Source organism: Lepidochelys kempii, chromosome 17 (genome assembly GCF_965140285.1).
Source record: "Lepidochelys kempii isolate rLepKem1 chromosome 17, rLepKem1.hap1, whole genome shotgun sequence".
NCBI classification, from domain to species: Eukaryota; Metazoa; Chordata; order Testudines; family Cheloniidae; genus Lepidochelys; species Lepidochelys kempii.
Window position 1 is genome coordinate 10,622,994 of NC_136396.1, and position 21,063 is coordinate 10,644,056.

At 43.8% G+C, this 21,063-nt stretch overlaps 1 protein-coding gene across 10 annotated transcripts in view; it reads left to right on the plus strand.

The window, feature by feature from the left end:
- The window catches only part of RAP1GAP2 (RAP1 GTPase activating protein 2), a 265,430-nt gene that overhangs the window by 79,089 nt on the left and 165,278 nt on the right, over positions 1-21,063 (plus strand). For 2 of the 10 annotated variants that reach the window (XM_073315720.1, XM_073315719.2), the window contains exon 3: positions 3,208-3,498. The exons of the other annotated variants lie outside the window; for them this stretch is intronic. In XM_073315720.1, the coding sequence (XP_073171821.1) occupies positions 3,482-3,498 (17 nt within the window). In that variant the 5' untranslated portion in view covers positions 3,208-3,481. The remainder of the gene's footprint in view (positions 1-3,207; positions 3,499-21,063) is intronic. 10 annotated transcript variants of the gene reach the window in all.

Here is a 21,063-nt window from a genome sequence, read left to right on the forward strand (position 1 = left end):
GTGCCGTCCGCAGTGCACCATTACATTAATTCGCATGGGATCTCATTAAGATCCTGAACCCAAGACAATTGCTGAGCAAGAGGTGTTCAGAATCAAGTCCTGTCTCCGTGTTACTTGTGATACCAGAATATATGCTGTACTTTAGCAGATGTCCGGGTTTGAGCTTTGGCCTGCTAAACCCAGGGTTGTGAGTTTAATTCTTGAGGGCGCCATTTAGGGATATGGGGCAAAAATTGGGGATTGGTCCCGCTCTGAGCGGGGGGTTGGACTAGATGACCTCCTGAGGTCCCTTCCAACCCTGATATTCTATGACCCTGATCTTGCTCATTGACTTCAAAGGGCGTTGAGGGTCCTCAGCATGACCCAGGTGTCACATAACACCTCTCAGGACTCGGCCCAGAGATGTGTGAAAACAACTGTTTGTGTGACAGATGAATTTCAGGAAGCTGTGGAGTGGGGTGTGTGCGGGTGGGGGGAGAGTCAAACCCCGTTTCACTGTGGGAGGTCTGGGCCGAACGGTTGTGTGGAATGATTTGAGTACGGACACTTCCATTGATATCTCTCGGAAGCATGTGATGCTGTTTCCCTTGTATGCGTGGTTTGCAGGATGCGGTTTGTTCTTGGTGCTTGAATGACACAATCGTATCCCAGCTCTGGTAAAGACTGTAGGGCCCGTCGCTTTCTGTGTCTCCCTTTGAATTTTGTTTATTTTTTCATAAATTACACATGCCACTAATGAGAGGGTTATTTAAGAGTCAGAATAAACTGCATTTAATTCCTTTGTGAATGACTGGAATTCAGGAGCAGGATTAGTTCACTACAGCTAGTTACGTTGGTTCTGGAAAAACATGGAAAGGTCACTTTAAAATTTCTTTTTTCCTGATACGGTCAGTGAAGGGGGACAATTTGCTCCCACTGCAACAAGTCTTATTCTTTCCCCAGCTCTCTTGCAGTGAGGAAAATGGAGCTCCTTATATCTCCTGCTCCCTATCCCAGCATGCACTGCTGAAAGCCCTGCCAATTCCATCAGCCCTGGGAACTGCAACTCCCAGAATTCCATTCATTTGGGGTTGAAACATGGAAAAGGGCAGTGACAGGCCCATACTTTGTCTTATCGGCCAGAAAACCTTGTTATATTTTTCCAGTCCATGTTGTTTTTCAGCCTTGTCCTGGGGAGACAGTGCTGGGAAGGCAGGTCAGACTCCAAGGCCCCAGTCAGTTGCTCTGCTTAGACCATCAGCTGTGGTGTCAATTAGTGCCAAATATGCTAGGGAAACTTGGGTTGTGGTCACAAATCCACTTCACCCAGGGCTTACCAGTGGGCAACTTTGTCACAAGCAAAGTGGAATGGCTTTAAATTGCCTGATTAAAGGGGAATGGTAATGAGATTTGGAGCCTATCGGCAGGGCCATTCTGTCTTCCAAAGGAGATCATTTTGGATTTGGTACAGCATGTATAAAATGAAAAGGAGTACTTGTGGCACCTTAGAGACTAACCAATTTATTAGAGCATAAGCTTTCGTGAGCTACAAGTCCTCCTTTTCTTTTTGCGAATACAGACTAACACGGCTGTTACTCTGAAACCTGTCATGTATAAAATGAAAGTTTAAGATTAAACTAGCCTATCCTGATAGTTATTTTTATTGTTCCCATAAATAGGAAATTACAAGTCAACTTTAATGTATCAGGAAGATGGGAATAAAAACTTGAGTCCTCTTATTCATGAGAAATCCTTATTTTTGTGACTTGTCCTACTGAACTCAATGGGTTCTCTCCCACCTCGGTGGAGTTTCCCTTGGCTAACCCCGTGTGAGTGAGAAGAAGATGGGAGAGCAGGATGACTAAGGCTTTGCAGGGTCTGTTGTTTACTCACGATTAAATATTATGCAGTGTTGGCTGTTGCAGGCTCCGCAGATAAAGTTATTGTAATATTTGCTTTGTGCGTCTTCAGCTCTGTGGTACCACAGTACTGCATTTTTTTGTTGCCTTTTGATTGTCCATGGGAAATGATTATGTAAATTGCATTAGTAGAACGAGAACTTGAGTGAGGAGGGAAATAGATAGATGTGGGTGAGCTATACCGAGTATGGGAAATCCAACCACTTGAGCTGGACTCGCCAACCTGGGACTCGGAAATCAAATCAGCACGTACAATTGTGTATTGTGTACATATATTTAACTACAGTGGTGGCCCAAACCCAAGGCTGCAGGCAAAGAGCACGCAGGGCAGGTTAGGGGTTTTGGTACAAAGGTGGCAAAACATCCCACACCCTCCAGCCTCCATTTGCTTCCTGTCCCAATTCTGAGGCTGCCATGTGCACAAAGGTAAGTTAGAGCAGCTTGAGGGCTGCTCTAGGGTACATCAGCTGCCTATGGGGATTGCTGCAGCATAGGAGCACCTCAGCCAGACTGTCTTTCCTTCAGTTGTCTCCCCAACATTGGCAGCAGGGAACGGGTTGATGTAGGAGCCAGTACGTCAGTTTTATGACACTAGAAGATCCATCTACGATGGAGTTAGGCTGCTGTATTCAGTTACCTCAGCTCCATGGCCGGCATGGTGCAAAACCACCACTGTCTTCTTGGTTGTCATTGGGTATTGTACCCAGGAACTCCAGAGCTAAAGCTTGAGCCTCTCCGTCCTGCGCAAAAGGCCTAATGAGGCCAAGATTTTAAAAAATGATTAGTGATTTTGTGTCCCTCAGTGTTGGGGTCCCTATTTTGAGTTGCCTTTAAAGCGGCCACATTTTCAGAAAGAACTGAATCCCCACCTTCTGAAAGTCAGGCCCTTAAGGTGTTTGGCACCCATATCACTAGTGCCTTTTGAAAGCCTGTCTCTTGCCTGACGGCTGTCTCTAGGCTCATACCCGCTGAGGATCAGGCTCAGAGGAGGATCAGTAACAGAGGGTTGTAGCTGCACCCTATGGTCTGGCCTGAGACCTGTAAGTAAAAATGAGACAATTCAGACTAGATCATAGTGTGAACCCATGATCTGCAGAACTAACTGTAGCAGTGGGGCATTGTTAAAAAACGGCACCAAATGAGGAGCCTGCAGGGAGCACGAATCTTGTCTTGCTCTGGTCTGTTATCCTGAGAGATGGTTTGTTATTGTTTGAATTAATAGACTCAGACACACAGGTGGCTCCAGAGCTTAAAAGCATTTTTTGTCTCCCTTTTTTTTTCTTCTTCTTCCAAATTTGGTTTTCATTAGTTACCATGGTAACCGCGAACATGTCTGGTGAGGGATTTGAACTTAGAGAAAATGAGGAGACATTACAAAGTGGGAGTGCTGGAGAAGAAAAGGCAGATTCGTACTGCTGGCGTCTTCGTTAGCAATTTGGTTGGCCTAATTTTATTAAAGTAAGCTTACCTTGAGATGCAACTAGCAAGTGACACTGCATGAAGTCAAAGCGTCGACTGGCTGCTGCCTCCTGGTAGCACCCTAGCCACGGATAACCTGTCATATTCCCCCTTCAGCCATCAGCATGCACAGGAAGCTCTGGTGAGTTGTTCTTTTTTAGTGTATTCTGTTGCTGTGGCCTGCTGTGACACTCTAGAAAGCTTTAGAAGTCAGAGAGTTGCTGAGGACACGTTTCCACCACTCCCTTTGTTTTCTGAAGGAGGATTCACAGAGGCTTAATGATCGCATTGTACAGTTTGCTGTAGACGTCAGTTCTTCATGATCCTGGGATGAGGCCCTTGGGATACTGGGGAAGGGGAGGACTCCTGTATCTGTGTTGCAAGGGGATACTTGCAAAGACTCTGCTGGCTTGTTACTGTACAGATCCAGGGGGAAAAGATCTTTTAAGGTTCACTATGAGGACAGTGATGTTTGTGGGAGAGAAAAAGGCAGCTCGTGATCCTTCTTTGTAAATAGGACTTGGAAAGTATTTTGCACCACACCAAAGTAAATTTTTACATTTTATCTAAGGGCTTGTCTACACTTGAAATTTAATTTGGATTCAGGTAGGGTGTGAATTTAAAGCGCAGTAGCTATTCCTGACTGACTCCCTGCCTAGGCACTCGTATTCCGGAATAACTCCATATGTAGACAAGCCCTAAAATTAGGCCCTCTGAGAAATCTCAGACTTAGTCTCTGCTGTGCAGTCCATCTCCTTTCACTGCTAGGTGGGCAGATCAAAAGCATCCCAAGTCACTAGTAACCTAAAGATGATGCATCCACTGACTGCTTTGTGGACTCTGTGAAACAAGTTTGGGAGATCTCAGTAAAGAAGTGTCCACATCACGAAAATGATTACCAAAGTTGACACCAATTTTCTCCTGTAATAAGGCAAGGACTGAATGAATGAGTTATGGAGACTGAAAAACCAAGAACGGAATGGGGTCATTGTACACAAAATTAGTTTCCTTTAAAATTGCTAGGTGAACAGGGAGGCTGCATTCTCTTATGGGAAACATTTTAGCACGCCAATATTTAATCTGCAAATGCAACTCTATCTCTGCAAACGTCTCGGTGCACAGGGATGGCTCAGAAAGATTTTTACCTTTATGCTTCACGTTCTGATCAATGCAAGAGGTCAGACCTATTCACCTCACAGGCGCATTGCAAAGCCCATCTTCCTCTGTCTCCCAACCTAGTTGAGGTAGGAGAGGGGTGGCCTGAAGTGGATATATTTATGGGCAGTCCTTTTTTTATATTGTGACTTTAAATTTAGGGGATGGGTTCCCAGAGCATTGTATGGGGTGCTGTGGTTGCATTTTAAAAATTGAAATCAATAAAACAAATTAGGGGCTTACACAGAACTGTACTGCTGGTAATTTAGAGAGGTTCAAAATTCAGATCAAGTTTTAAACTTAAAATTCGGGGTGCATGGATCTGGGATTTTGGTACAGACCCGTCTCTACTGGTCTCCTTGTTGTTTTGTTTTCACCATTTTTTTGTTGAGGTACTCCATTAGTTCCCAGAGGGTAATTGTTTCTGCTCAGGTGCAGTTGCAGCGAGTGATATGAAATGTGGCAAGTCATCTGCTACAGTAATATGCAGAGGTGTGTATGGTTTGTATTGCTTTGCTTTTATCATGCTAATGTTTTTCCTTAGTAATTTGAACTCAGTGTCTAGATCTTAGTGTCTAGGTCCCAGTGTCTAGATCCAAATTGGCATGGACCCCTCTTCCCTCAATAAGGAGTTTTACTCTGTCCCTGGGCTTGAGTATGGACATATAGTTTAGTCAGGGGGTTAATTAACTACTTGCCTGTTGATTCTACATCAAGGGAGAATAACCAGATTGGGGTGTTTGCTCTTAGCCACAAGTGGGGTCTAAAGAGAAATCACAGATATAAAATATAACCCCCAATGAAAGCCAATTTCTGTTTTTCCTAGAAAACCATGGAGAATATCTTGTAAAATAGTAGTGTGGAAGGGAAGAGCCCTGTACATCAAATTACCAAGAGCGTTAATGTGTGTACAAGTGAAAATTCAGATGAATTATGAGTGCGAATGTCTGCTGATAATGGGCTCAAGAGTGCTGAAGATGGAAGTAGAAAAATATTGAGTGATTTGCTTAACCTTTATAAAGTGAAATGTGCCCAGTCTCAGGGCTTTTTAATATTTGACGGGGAAGAGCAGAGCTAATGGCAGAAATGGGAATGATGTAGCTTAACGGGTTACCCACTGGTTGTTGCAATTTTTCTGCATTCATTTCTATGTTCTTGGGGGCAAGTTGGTTTGGGAGCAAGGTCTGTAGAATGGATTGTCTTTATGCAAATTCTTCTGATTTTATTACCACCTCTCCAAGTGGGTATTTACATGCAAACGTGCCAGGCTCTGCAGTGCTGGCATGAACATGCGTTTTGCATGTTGCCTTACCTGTGCGTGTGTGTTTGCGCGTGCACACTAAACGTGGGTCCAAACCTAAACACCCTGAAACTTCGGAGAATTGTGGAATCCAGGCTGGAGGCAGAGCTGAACACTGTAGCTGATCTATACTGGGCTAAACCAAAACCCTGGGTTCAAACCACTCCAAACTTTGGGGAAGTTCAGGTCTGGATCTTGATCTCCAGTTTGCAGTCTGGGCCCATGTCTAGCATGTAAATATTTTGCTGGTGCAGTCCTTTCAATGACTCTTGCAAATGTAGTGCCATGTATTCTTCTTGAACCCAACAGGCTGAGAGAGATGAGAGATGAATGATCTCTAGCGAATTATGCATTATGGGTGACATTCACCTCTGTGGGGAGGGCCAGGGAAAGGTCTAAGCACCGCTTGAAAAAGAATTTGGTGAAAGGCGATCCATTCTGCAGCTTCCACAACAGCCTGTCGACACTCCTCCTCCAAAATATAGTAATGAGCACAGCGAGAGTGTGAAACACACAGGCTGGGCTAAAGTACGCAACATAAAGAACATAAGAATGGCCCTAATGGGTCAGACCGAAGGTCCATCTAGCCCAGTATCTGTCTTCCAACAGTGGTCAGTGCCAGGTGCCCCAGAAGGAATGAACAGAACAGGTAATCATCAAGTGATCCATCCCCTGTCGCTCATTCCCAGCTTCTGGCAAACAGAGGCTAGGGACACCATCCCTGCCCATCCTGGCTAATAGCCATTGATGGACCTGTCCTCCATGATCTGATCTAGTTCTTTTTTGAGACCTGTTATGATCTTGGCCTTCACAACATTCTCCGGCAAGGCGTTCCACAGGTTGACTGTGTGTTGTGTGAAGAAATACTTCCTTTTATTTGTTTTAAACCTGCTGCTTATTAATTTCATTTGGTGACCCTTAGTTCTTGTGTTATGAGAAGTAGTAAACACTTCCTTATCTACTTTCTCCACACCAGTCATGATTTTATAGACCACAATCATATCTCCCCTTAGCTGTCTCTTTTCCAAGCTGAAAAGTCCCAGTCTTATTAATCTCTCCTCATAAGGAAACCATTCAATACTCCCAATAATTTTTCTTGCCCTTTTCTGAACCTTTTCCAATTCTAATATATCTTTTTTGAGATGGGGTAACCGCATCTGCACACAGTATGCAAGATGTGGGCCTACTGTGGATTTATATAGAGGCAGTATGATATTTTCTGTCTTATTTTCTGTCCCTTTCTTAAGGATTCCCAGCATTCTGTTGGCTTTTTTGACTGCTGCTGCACATCGAGTGGATGATTTCAGAGAACTATCCACAATGACTCCAAGATCTCTTTCTTGAGTGGTAACTTAAGTGGTGCACATGCTCTCTATATGGGGTAAAATTTCACCCTGTAACCTTATGGCATTTATTACTAAAGCCTTTAAAAGAAAATACTGAGAGAGTTAGATTTATTAAGTTGATGGAGAATCAGAATACATCTTTATTCAAACAGAAGGCTGGAAATTACACATAGATGAACCATAAAACTGTTGCAAAACATCAGTCTCTCCAACAGGGAGATGACAAGCAGGTTTCATTTGTTTTTTCTCTTGTTTGGTGTTTGGCTGTAGAATCAGTTGAGTGAAATTTCTAGAAGAAATACTCTCCTCCCCACATAGTCTATTATTAAATTAATTATTAAAGCCATGGCTTAGGAGTGAGGGAAAATAGCTGCTCACGTGGGGTGTGGGGGTGTGTGTGTGTGTGTGTGTGTGAGAGAGAGAGAGAGAGCTAGGATCTAGCCCCATACGTTGCTACATAAGTAGTGTTTCTTCGTCACATTATAGGATGGATAATTGCATAAGGCACGGGGGGAGCCAAATGGACAGCTCTGTAGTTCTGCAAACACAGAGGAAGGATAGGGCCTGTCTAAACCGATGGTTACATATTTGTTAAATTTGAGATGGGTCCAAGCCAAATGCTCCGACTTAGTGGAAGGCCCTTATCTCAGTGATGGGACCATGGATTGAAAACACCCTGAGGCTTTGGGTAAAGATAAGATTCATAGATGCATTCTGAGCCTTGCAGCTGCCCAAATCTCTCAAGCGATGACCACCATATTGGCCAGCCCATCAGGAATTGAGCCGTAGGCCTCCAGACGTGAATCGCTACATCTTGAGGTAAAGAGCAAGGCTCTCTGGCTGAGAACTGTAACAGACCCATCTCCTCTGTGTACTGAATATAACATCCACTGACAAACTTCAGAAAACATGGCTCCAAACAGATATGAACTTTGCAGCTTGAGCACACCTCTGGTAAACATTATCTTTTACTTAGGACTAGGGCTGGGCAATAAACATTGGTTTGGGTATGAGTCTCTGCAAACAATTTCATTGTTTCCTTCTCTATCTCTTGACCCCTGAGTTTTCTTTTTGAGTTTCTGTTTCCAAAGAACCTAAAAGTTTAAAGCAAAACTCAGTCAGAACCTTTGAGTGTCAGCTGTGTTTTGCATCATGCCCCAGGACCAGTGCCTAAGATGGATGAAGCCATGAGCTTTTACACCAGCTGAGGATGTGTCCCCAAAGATTTTTCATGGTCTTAATGCACAGCCAGAAATGAATCAGCCTGATGTTCCCTTCAAACTCTGCCTGGGTTTGCTCACAGGATTTGTGAGTCTTTTGATAAACCTCGGCTGTTCTGCATATGTAACAGATTCCAACACCAGGCAAGTTTCTTGTGGTTTGGGGTTTTGTCGTGAGTTTTGCATCCTATTATAAGAGAATCACACGCAGATACAATATGAACACATTCTCTTAGACAAACCTGTATGGCAAGGCTCATAATACAGCGCACCCTGAATAGGCGATATCCTATCTTGAGACAACTTTAAAGCATTCCTATTATTTCCAGTACATTTTAATTTGATCTGTATATAAAGACCCGCCTCTACCAGGTATTCGATTTCTGCTGTTCCTTTGGGTAGTCTCTTAAAATAGATTCTCCTGTATAATAAAGAGGAGAGAAAAGATTTATTATTAATCTCTTTCTAATGTAGGAGGTTTTATTTAACACTGACTTCTAGGTCCTAATCATCAGCTGTTGTAAACAGGCAACTCTCTACTGGAGTCAATGGAGATATGCTAATTTACACCTGCTGTGGATCTTGCCCCAAATATATCAACGTCTTGGTGTTTATAGCTCAGGAACGAGGGCTGAGGGCAGGGACGATTTGAAGAGTAAATCTGAGTTACAGATTGCATTACAAGAGCAATAATTTACATTTTGCTAAAAGAAAGGGAGTACTTGTGGCACCTTAGAGACTAACCAATTTATTTGAGCATGAGCTTTCGTGAGCTACAGCTCACTTCATCGGATGAAGTGCATCCGGTGAAGTGAGCTGTAGCTCACGAAAGCTCATGCTCAAATAAATTGGTTAGTCTCTAAGGTGCCCACAAGTACTCCCTTTCTTTTTGCATAGACAGACTAACACGGCTGTTACTCTGAAACCTTACATTTTGCTATCACAGTAGTAGGATAAACCTTGTCTACACACTGGATGGACCATCTAATGGTGAAAACTCAAGTCCTGTGAGTATTAAATACACCAACACTAATAAATCTGCCTCATATCTGACTTCTGTGATTATGGGTCCACGGTTTATAAATTGATTTCTTTGCGGGCAACAGGCAAAAAGCCCAAATTTGTTGCATTTTGTTTTTGCCCAGGGAAACTAGCACACAGCCTCATTGATAATGACAGGCTGCATCTGCATGGCAAGAGAGGTTTTAATGTCTGCATTCAGGGTGGGGGATGGACAGAACTACTGGTGTTGACTGCTGGACACATGCTAAACACAGGAAGTGAAACCGACCTGAAAAATGACAAACAAGCAACATTTTGTGCTTTCAGTTTGAGTCTCCAACCGCTTTCACATCAGCTGTGTCTCAACCACAATGACCAAGGACTCCACCCTGCTCGAGTAAAAAGCACCTCATGAAACCAGGACAATATTACAGCAAACTCATTTCCTGATTTGCTCCTTAATGTGCAAACCCTGGTGGAAACATGCAGCGTCCGTGGTGTATTTTTGACGCTCTGGCTAATTGGCCAGGGGATGTGTGTTTTGAAGGGTGAAGTCTCAAAATGTGACCTTAACACTGAACTTTTCAACAGGCACAGAAGAGCTTAATCACTATATTTTACATGGTGATATACATGTGGTGCAGTCTGTAGTGGGTCGGAGTGAGAGATGCTGCCCTCTCTTGTCAGGCCCACAGAAAGGATAAAGAACTGCTGCTAATACCAAGTAAAGGAGCAAATGCAAATACTGAATATTGTTGGAGCCGTCCGGTGCAAGCTGCAGGCGTGGTTCAAGTTATTGAGGCTGTTCTAAAGGGGTTAAGCAACAGTGGTTATAGGACTTGCTAGCTACTGCAGTGTTCTTGAGATAGCAGGGAATCCCTGATCACTCTTATTCGACTGTTATGTGGATAAACTGGATTTAGCATCTTTCTAAGAGAGAGCTCCTAAATTCTCTCTCCCTCTCCAGCTTACTTCCTTTTAGGTACCTGCAGTGTCCACATGGTGGTGCTGTTCTACAGTTACTTTTTAGACCCCACCAAAAAAATAAAACCAAACCAAATCACCAGCATGGTTTGAGACATCTACAGATAACTAACGTCACCTCTGCACCGAAATATCCTTTTACAGGGGTGCGTTGAGGTAGATTTTCTGCAGTAACGTGCATCTAAAGTGGGGGCGCACATGCCAGTCGCCTCTGTGTGGCCACAGCCAGTCTCCTATATTTTGTATGGGGACCACTGTGTCAATGCTCTACTCACCAGCCTATGATATAATCATTCCGCAAACTAATTTTCTCTGTGCTTTGATCTGAGATGCCACTAAGCTTTGCCCATACCATGGTGGTTTCCATAGTAACCAACATATTGTGTTTCAGCTGGGAGCTAGTGAATGGAGACTATAAAAAGGACAAAACAGGGACAGGCGGCATAGACAAAATGCATTATCATAGGTGGGGAGGTGGAAGAGTTATATTGCCAGCTGCTTTGAAAATCCTGCAGAACTCACTTGTTGCCATACCACTAATAAGTATTGTAACCACTCCACAATGGCAGCATCCCACATCTTCGCCTGTTTCACCAAGGGATGGGCTTGGCCTATATATACTGATCTGGTTCTCAAGGCTTCGGATTCTCTCTGTTCTGAAGGAGATCCCCTACCCTGCAGTGTGTAGTTCATTGAATAAGGGTGAGTCCCTCCCTGCAAGTTAAATAGAATTTGAAGACTCTGGGACGGCATGCAAATGCACACAGAAACAGCCATATCTATGATAATCGCAGTTAGTTTAGGGGGTTCTTGCTTTTCCCTCAAAATCTTCTAGAAACCACCACCAAAATAATTGTTTGAAAGGCAATGCAAATTGCCTCAAAATGTCAGACCCATATTATGAATCCCTCTCCCTGCAGATTAAGGTTTCTAAGGATTTATTTTTGCCATGTACAATTGATAAGTTAACTACTGATTGTAATAGGGCTCTTGTGACTCTGTTGGGTTGATTTATATTTCTGAATGAGCTGATGCACTCAGATGGAAATAAAACTCCCTGCCCAAACACGGGTATAAAGAATGTCAAATCATGCTGCCTAATGTAAGAGGCAAACACATTGTAAAGGGAAGAAATACTGTAGATCAGAAAAGCCGGTATGTAAGAATATTTTATACCACTAGATGGTGCTAGATCTGCTTTTGCTGGACATACCAGGAGTCCTGGGTGTGTTTAGTGGTTGTGAGAGTCAGAGATTCCAACGCCAGAAGGGCCCATTGGGATCATCTAGTCCGAGCTGCCTAACTAGGATGGCCAGGTGTCCGGTTTTCGACCAGGACACCTGGTCGAAAAGGGACCCTGGTGGCTCTGGTCAGCACTGCTGACTGGATTGTTAAAAGTCCAGTCAGCGGCGCAGCGGAGCTAAGGCAGGGTGCCTGCTGTGGCTCTGCACGGCTCCTGGAAGCAGTGGCATGTCACCCCTCCAGCTCTTATGTGTAGGGGCTGCCAGGGGATTCTGCATGCTGCCCCAAGCGCTGTCTCTGCAGCTCCCATTGGCCGGGAACCGTGGCCAATGGGAGCTGCGGGGGCAGTGCCTGCGGATGGGGCAGCATGCAGAGTCGCCTGGCCGTGCCTCTGCATAGGAACCAGAGAGGGAACATGCCGCTGCTTCCAGGAGATGCTTTAGGTAAGCGCTGCCCAGAGCCTGCATCCCTGCCCTCTCCCACACCCTAACCCCTGTCCCAGCCCTGATCCTGCTCCCACCTTCCAAACCCCTCAATCCCAGCGTGGACCACCCTCCTGCACCCCAAACCCAGTGCCCGCACCTCCAGCCGGTCTTGAAATAGATATACTGCTGACCAGTCAGTTATCCCAGGGAGTGGTGTCTGTTAAAATGCAATTTAGTCGGTCTCAGTAATAACATAAAGAACACATATTTCATCCTCCCTCTGCAACGACTTATCAGGGTTCTGTTATGGTCTCTGTCATCACAGTTTGTGAGCCCCTCTCAAAAGATGAGTGAAATCCTTTCTCTATTGGTTTGTCCTCCCCCATCTCTGTGAAATAGGGAAGTATTATTATCTCAGTTTTACAGATGGGAGACTAAAGTACAGAGGAAACAAATGACTTGCCTGCACAGGAAGTCTGTGCCAGGAATTAGGGCTGGTCAAAAATTACTCATTAAAACTGCTTTTTGAAGAAAACTTAGTTTTCAACTGAACAAAACTCTGCAGAAACTGTCTGCTTTCTGTAGAAAATTTCAACTTTTTGTTAAAAAATTGAAAACTTGGAAACTGAATTTTCATTTTTTGTCCAAAAACCTTTTGGTTTTTCATTAGAATTGAAATGTCCTGCAGGAAAAGAACCCATTTCTTAACCTATTGTCCCAGAACTGTACCACAAGACTATGCCTTTTTCTCTTATGCTTCTGACTTTTATTATAGACCATTTGGATCCAAATGAGCATATCATGATAGGCCACAGTATATGATTAAGGGGGACATAGTATCCGAGAGATTTTTTTGGCAGAGCTAGTGACCTGAATAAAAAGTAGTGGTTGGGTCTTGGGGGGCGGGGGGAGTACTATTTTATTTACAAAGAACTCTTAAACTTCCCAGAATCCTTAAATTCACTTTGAATCTCAGAGGATAATTAATTGGACATCCAGCTGAGACAGAGATGATGCATATTAAATAATTTCCACCTATTTTGAATGCTTTTCTCACCCTTAAGCTAAATTTCTCCATGTCTGATGTTTCTTTCATCAATGATATTAATTTCTATTGATGTGCGTGTAGTTCATTTAATTACGGCAAAATCCTCTGAGCTTTACATATTACCACTCTCCTGGTCCCGCTGACAATAATCTCATCTATAATTCCATAATGTTTTGCAGACAACTGAAACCGCCTCTAATTTGGTGTCATTAATGAGCCACGTTTTCCTCTGCAGTTGTTTGGTTTGAGTTTTCGTGTATCTCATATGGCTATTGCTTTGGCAAAGGCAACTATAACTGAGAAGGCAGAAGACTACATTTTAAAATTTATGCCCCAGTTTCCTAAAACGAAGGAGCCGCTACCCTGTAAAGAACGGAGATAACACAGAACCAGTGTGTTACCTTTATTACCCCCATTTTAGCTGACATCTAAATCTAAGGGGTATTGATTACCTGTAGTCATTAAAGATCCCATAGTATGTTTCACTGCAGTAGGATTGCCAGCCATTGTGACTTGGACAAATTTTAGCTCAGATAATTGCTTTCTAACCACTTGACTTCCAAATAGCTACGGTATTCTTTACCGCCTGTCTTGAACAGCTGCTGTTTTACCCCAGAGGGGGTTGCCTTTCTGTGGCAGGTGTAGTGATATATACAAGTGTGCGTGTGTATTCTTTCATTAGGTAAAGCCATCCCTATACTGTAAAGCCAGTAGGGAATTCACTATTCCCAGTTATTCCTCTTTCTTCCAGTGGGAACTATAGCTTGTAGCTTCTGAGAGTCGAAGCGATACCAATGTGTTTTACTGCCTTTACTCTTACAAGCATCTATAAAGTTTCCCAGAGATAGAATACCTGGGCCTAATCATAATTTTGAAAGATAAATGTGTGCATAAAAGCTTCCCGGTAATTGATGCCTCTGGGGGTTCAAACTGGCTCCCAGTAGCTGGAAACTGAATGAGCAGGACCTCAGTAGCAATTTCAGTGTGACATTTAAATGAACTTTTTTGTAATAACATAGTCGTAATGAGAGGATGGGGTTAGATGTTTAGATTACATTCCCAAAAGCCCACTGAAGTCTTTCTGCTTTCCTTCCCAGGTATCCCGGGCTGGATGGACACCTAGGTTATGTTTTGTCACCTATTAGGCATCTGAATGTACTATATCTCATTAGAGCTCACCTAATAATAACTCTTCTTCTTCCGCAATTACTTTCACATCCCTTCATTGAGTTCTAAGGGACTCACACTTCTCATATTAGCCTATATTTTATAATGATGTTTTTTGTCTTTGAGGTAGACTTTGATTCATTACTTTTCTGCCAGACCATGCACAAAGACTCTGCAGCTCATTACAGTAACGTGGTCCAGTCATTGACAAAACCAGATGTTTGGGAGTGGAATAAGTCAAAACCCGTCACGTTGAATTAGGATGTTGGACTAGGTCATCAACTGGTGTAAAGTGACCTCTCAGCACTTTAAGACAATTGAGCTAGATTGCTTTACTCCACCTGAGGATCTGGCCCATTGTATTGTGGGCATCATGTACATCCCTACTTGTAACTTACGGTCTGTTCTTTCACCACTGATGGCTGCTCACCTCCTTCCCATACTGTGCTGCCCAGTGCAGAAGTCTGGGAGCTGACCTTGTCCGTGAAGACCGAGGCAAAAAAAGCATTGAGTACTTCAGCTTTTTCCACATCATCTGTCATTGGTTGCATTCCCCATTCAGTAAGGGTCCCACACTTTCCCTGACCTTCTTGTTGCTAACATACCTGTAGAAACCCTTCTTGTTACCCTTCACATCCCTTGCTACCTGCAACTCCAATTGTGCTTTGACCTTCCTGATTACACCCTTGCATGCTCGAGCAATATTTTTATACTCCTCCCTAGTCATCTGTCCAAGTTTCCACTGCTTGTAAGCTTCCTTTTTGTGTTTAAGCTCACCAAAGATTTCTCTGTTAAGCCAAGCTGGTCACCTGCCATATTTGCTATTCTTTCCGCACATCGAGATGGTTTGTTCCTGCTCCCTCAATAAGGCTTCTTTAAAAACAGCCAGCTCTCCTGGACTCCTTTCCCCCTCATATTAGCCTCCCAGGGGATCCTGCCCATCAGTCTCCTGAGGGAGTCAAAGTCTGCTTTTCTGAAGTCCAGGGTCCATATTCTGCTGCTCTCCTTTCTTCCTTTTGTCAGGATCCTGAACTCAACCATCTCATGGTCACTGCTGCCCAGGTTGCCACCCACTTCTACTTCCCCTACCAATTCTTCCCTGTTTGTGAGCAGCAGGTCAAGAGGAGCATGGCCCCTAGTTGGTTCCTCCAGCTTGTGCACCAGGAAGTTGTCCCCAACACTCTCCAAAAACTTTTTGGATTGTCTGTGCACTGCTGTATTGCTCTCCCAGTAGATGTCAGGGTGATTGAAGTCCCCTCATGAGACCAGGGCCTGTGATCTGGAAACTTCTGTTAGTTGTCCGAAGAAAGCCTCATCTACCTCAATCAATACTGCAGCAAGGAGTAAAGCAGCCCTGTGACACTGGAAGTACCTTTTATTCAGATGCTATTTAAAATGAGGAGTAGATGCACTGGAGAGCTGGTGTCCTGCTGGCTACATTCTGACTTAGGCCCGGTCTATACTTAAAAGTTTTGCAGCCTCGCTGCATCCAGTAAGAATCTGAAAAAAATCACCCCCCTCCCCCAACAGAGCTATGCTGGCACAAGCCCTAGTGTAGATGCAGTTTTACCAACTACAGTGTCCTTTGGCTGGTCTAGCTGATTTGTATGGGAAACTGGTAAAAGCTGTCCCGGCAGAAGGACTCGTTTCTCGGTGTAAGCTGAGTCTCCACTAGGAGAAGGGTTTGTCGTATAGCTATAGGGCAGGCAAGGCCATAGTCAGTGACCTGCTGCCTCCCTCAATCCCCTGCTACAATGTTAGTTGGATGAGAGATTTTTCTCTTTCTGCACTGATCTGTTGTGCACTTTGTATAGGCAGCATTTCAGTGATGGCTGTCATGACACCTAGTTGGATGCTCTGGGATTTTTTGGTAAAATATTTTATATATATCAGGGATTGGCAACCTTTGGCCCACGGCCTGCCAGGGAAAGCCGCTGGTGGGCTGGGCCGGTTTGTTTACCTGCAGCATCTGCAGGTTCGGTCGATCGCAGCTCCCACTCGCTGCAGTTCACTGTCCCAGGCCAACGGGGGCTGTGGGAAGTGGCATGGGCCAAGGGATGTGCTGGCCGCCCTTCCCGCAGCCCCCATTGGCCTGGGACGGTGAACTGCGGCCAGTGGGAGCTGTGATCGGCCGACTCTGCAGAAGCTGCAGGTAAACAAACCGGCCCGGCCCGCCAGCGGCTTTCCCTGGCAGGCCGCGTGCCAAAGGTTGCTGATCCCTGATATATACACACACACCTCTTACCTTATTCAAGCTCAAATAGTTTTAAAATACTAAGTTCACTTCTCATTATTAGTGCTGTTAACTTTGTTAACAGCTAAAATCATCGTGAACACTGGACACGGACTTGTTAGTTTCACCTTGGTTCCCCTCCCCAACTCACTTTGACTTTCCGCTCCTCCTGCTCAAGTGCTAGCTCGGGATGTTGTTTTGGTGTTGCAGGGAAACGCTCTCATCTGAACAAATGAGACAATAAACAAATGGAATTAAAAAAAAATCATCCTCTTCGTAACCTTTGTATTGATTTAGCTTTTGTAAAATCTGCACCGCAGGCCCCGTCCCGTCAGCGTAGTTCCACGGACTTCAGCGGAACAATTCTGATTTGCGCTCACTGAGAATCTGACCCTTGATCCTAAAGTTGATCTGACAGTGTCTTCTGATCCAAAGGTTTACAAAGCTCACCATAAACAAAGCCTTAAAACTAACTCTTCCCTGTAACAGTGACTTCCAGTTATATACCACATAGTGCAGCAGAGCATTTCACAGGGCAGCTCGTCTCGTTGTGTGGAGTGGCTGCTTATGGTGCCCAAGAGTGATGTGATAGGCACGTATATGGCTAGCTTATCCAGCTAGTGGACTGGGCGTGCTGTTTGCTTAAGCGTGTTCTCATTTATGGCCACCAGTGGGCAGACACTGCATTTGGCTTTTTTTTTGCAGTTCTGTAGTGACTCAGTGAAATCAGCAGCAGTCTAGTCAGACTCGCTCTGTGAAGTCCAGATCAAATCTCTTCCTTTGATAAATTTTTCTAACCGTCCATGCTGCAGACTCCACCTGGAGCTGAACATTTGTGTGATGCTTTCTTGGGGCTCAATTCATCTCTCCGGTGAAGTGAACAGTGCTAGGTTGGGAGGTGAATTTCTCTCTGTGACTCTCCTGTGGCATTAGAATGTATTAATGATACGAAGCAGCCTGAATATGAGGGCCTGCTGCAGAGACCATCTGTTGGGGAGGGCTCAGATGATGGAGCTGAGTTTGATTTTGGGGGCAGGGAGCAGGCATCGGTTGGAAACGAAGTGGGTCACGTTTCAGTTTGGAGGGCTGGCTCCTTGTCCGAGGAGCAAAGTTGTTGAGTTGGAACTGCTGCCTGTGCCTTTGTTGGGTGGCATGGAAAAGCCCCAATCCTGCAATGGGATCTGCAAGGAAAGACTCTCTTCAGAGCCCCATTGAAGTCACCGGGGCCTCGCATATTCTCATTTGCCCACGGGTAGCAAAGGGGCCTCCATTATTTATAGAGGGCACCTTGAACCGGAGATAGGCCTTTTCTTTTTCTTTTCTTTTCTTTTCTTTTCTTTTTTTTTTTTTAGAGGCTGGAACCAAACCAAACCAAATCAAATCAATTAAAAAAAAAAATCAAACCAAAACACCATCAATAGGGAAGCGATGTGCTTCCCTTAGCCAAGGGCTTGTCCGTTGTATTCCTTTCTCTTCCCACTCATCTGTCTTGTCCATTTATAATGTAGAGGGACAGGAGCAGTCAATTACTCTCTGTGTGTGCAGTACCTAGCACATTGTGGTTGATCCCTAGACACTATCATAATAAATGTGATTTTTAATAAGCCTGTCCCTCTATTATCAGCCTACCTTGTCTCTGGAAACTTTTGTATAACTGCAATCATGCTTGTACAACACTGTATATTTTTATAAGGAACTAGAAAGGCGATATAAAAAAGACCAGAAAGACTCTTTATCCAGTTGCTTACTATGGGCCTTTACCTTCTTCCATTGGAATCAAGGGGAGTTTTGCCACTGGAAGCCAGATACACCAGGATCAGGCCCTGTTTTTAGGCCCAATCCTGCAAGCCTAAATCACCTTCAACTCCCAGGTGTTTAGCCTGAGGCCTATTCAGTTGTGCTCAATTATTCCCCAATTAGTACAGAGGGAAGGAAAGTCTTACTGAGAGATACAGGTCATAAATTACAATATACAGAATGAAAGAGACAAGGAGACACTGACAGCTTTGAATCTACTAAGTCTATTTTGCAAGCTTAGTTCACCAACAATTCTGAAACATCACACAGTGATTTATATCATAGAGTAGCACTGACGTTTTTAAAAATGGTAATAGGTTCCAAGTCTCAAAAGGATGAAGCACAATATTGAGCTAGGATGGAGGAATGCAAGTTGGACTACAAAGTACATACACGAATCCATTTATCAAACTCTGAGGATGTCTGCGTCCTTTGATCTGCTCTGGAATCCCCACCGATGGCGATAAAGCCCGTGCTCAGGGATCGAAGGCCTTTCATTTGACACTTCTTTGAGTCACCGTGAGTCAGCTTTTGCCCTTGAGGTCATTGTCATTGGAAAACCTGATCGATTTCTTTTTTTTTTTCTGTTGTCTGAGGAAGGTTGTCTGTCTCTGAAGGTTCATAAGTGGGTTGGCAAAGCAACAGTGATAACCTTGTTTCTTTCCAGTCACTTAAGTGATTAGGCCCGGGGGAAGAAGGTTCTTTTTCAGGGTATTGTTGGTTGTTGATAGCCAAACTGTTGCAAATCATGAACCTTGAGTTGTCAGTCAAATTGCCTGTACCCCTTTAGCCTTTAACACTGAGGTAAATAATTAACAAAATGCTATGGGGCAGAGATGGGGGGAAAAGCAATTTTGGTATTGATTTAATTTTTTTTTTTTTTTTAAGAATTTGAGAATTGGTAACAATGTAATTTAAAAGCAACTAATGGGCCAGATTCTGATCTCACTTATGCTGAGGAAGTCAATGGAGTTACTTTGGGTTTGCTCTGCTGTAACTGAGATCAGAATTTGTACTGTACTGTAGTAGTCAATGTCTAGAGTCATAGGTGTATTACTGATGCATGGATCCTGTAGGACTCATTCTGAACTCACTGGTTGTAGTGTGGAGTAGTATTACTGATTTTTTCAGTGCTCTTACTCCTGATTTACAGTGGTGTAATCTAGTGTAGAATCAGACCTAATCTTTTGATCACTGTGGGTCAGATTCTGATATTCTTACTCATTCTTCATAGGGCCTTTCTCCACAACAAATCCCATTGACTCCAATGAGAATGTTTGCAATGTAAGGAATTACTCAGCAGGCTACATCCTCAGCTAACATAAATGTATTTCCTTTTACACTAACTGAGGATCTGGCCTGATCTGAGTATGGGTGCCTGGCCCTCTGAACATCATATCATGTATCTTTTCAGAATCCGTTTGGGCACCTTTAAATTTGGCTTGCTCTTGTTTACCCTTCTTAAATCCCTAAGGTGAAGTGGGAGAAAAAATCTCCTTTTGAACTTGGAGACACAGCCAGTTTATTGCCAGCACTTTCAGAGCTTATAAGAAAAGCGAATTGAAGCCAATGTGATTCTTCCCTTCCTGCACTCCTTGATAGTGAATGAACCCACCGAATTTCTGGCTGGAGTTGGATGTAGCGTCTTTCTCGTGCTGCCAAGTGCTGAATAAGAACTCCGCTCACTGTAAATGTCAGAATGAGTTTAATTCATTGGGCAGCTTGCACCAATCTTAAAAAAACCCCTCAACATCGTTCTTTATTTAATGAATTGGATACATATTTAAACAGCTTTGTGTAGCCCAGGAAGACACCCTGAGATAGCGCTGCCCAGGGAGTCCTAAGCAGACAGTTGTTATACTCCAGTTTGTGACCTTACTCATACTGGTGAGCAGTTACTCATATGAAGCAGTCCTGATGGGATCACAGTCCTGCTCTGTGAAACTGATTTCTCACCCAGGCCTTCTTTGTGGTGATGGATGGACCTCAGAACGTTTGGTTGAATGCGGATGAGCACCCAAATATTTAGATTCTCATTTCAGCCTCTTGAGTCTACAACAGTGAATTGCAAATCTCATGACCACAGCTTTCTCTTGAGATTTTTCAGCATTTTGGCCCAGATCCTCAAAGATATTTAGGTGCCTAACTCCCATCTGGGCTTCTGTTTCTGATCATGGTCTGAAATACCATGAGAGGGCCTGAAATACTAGGGAAACTTTGGCTAGAAACCAGACCAGAACATTTTAGAACCATAAAGAAATTTTGGTTGAATTTGGTTTTAGAAGTGGGCAAATGACCAAAAACAGGGAAGCATTTGAACGTTTTTTTTTTTTAAACTGGTCTGGTTATCCCTATTTACTCCCAAGCTTCACCTGCATCAGCTTGAGGTTTTGAAGTGTGGTGCAAAAACACGTACAATATAGCGTAAAGGTCTGTTGAGTATTGCAGGTAGGATTTATGAGAGTATCACAAGTTAATTATGGAACAGGCTGATGGAGTTAATTATCAAGTGGTATAAATTAGTATAGTTCCACTGACTTCAATGAAGCTACTCCAATTTACACCAGCTGAGAACCAGGTCTGCTATAAGTACACTGAGTATAGGAAAAGCCCTTCAAGTACATTGGTATATAAATGAGTGAGGTTTACTCTGCTAGACTTCTGCTGTGAAGGCCAAAAGTATAAATCAGTTCAAAAAAGAATTAACTAAGTTTATGGAGGACAGGTCCATCCCTGGCTATTAGCCAAGATGGTCACAGATGCAACCTCATGCTCTAGATGTCCCTAA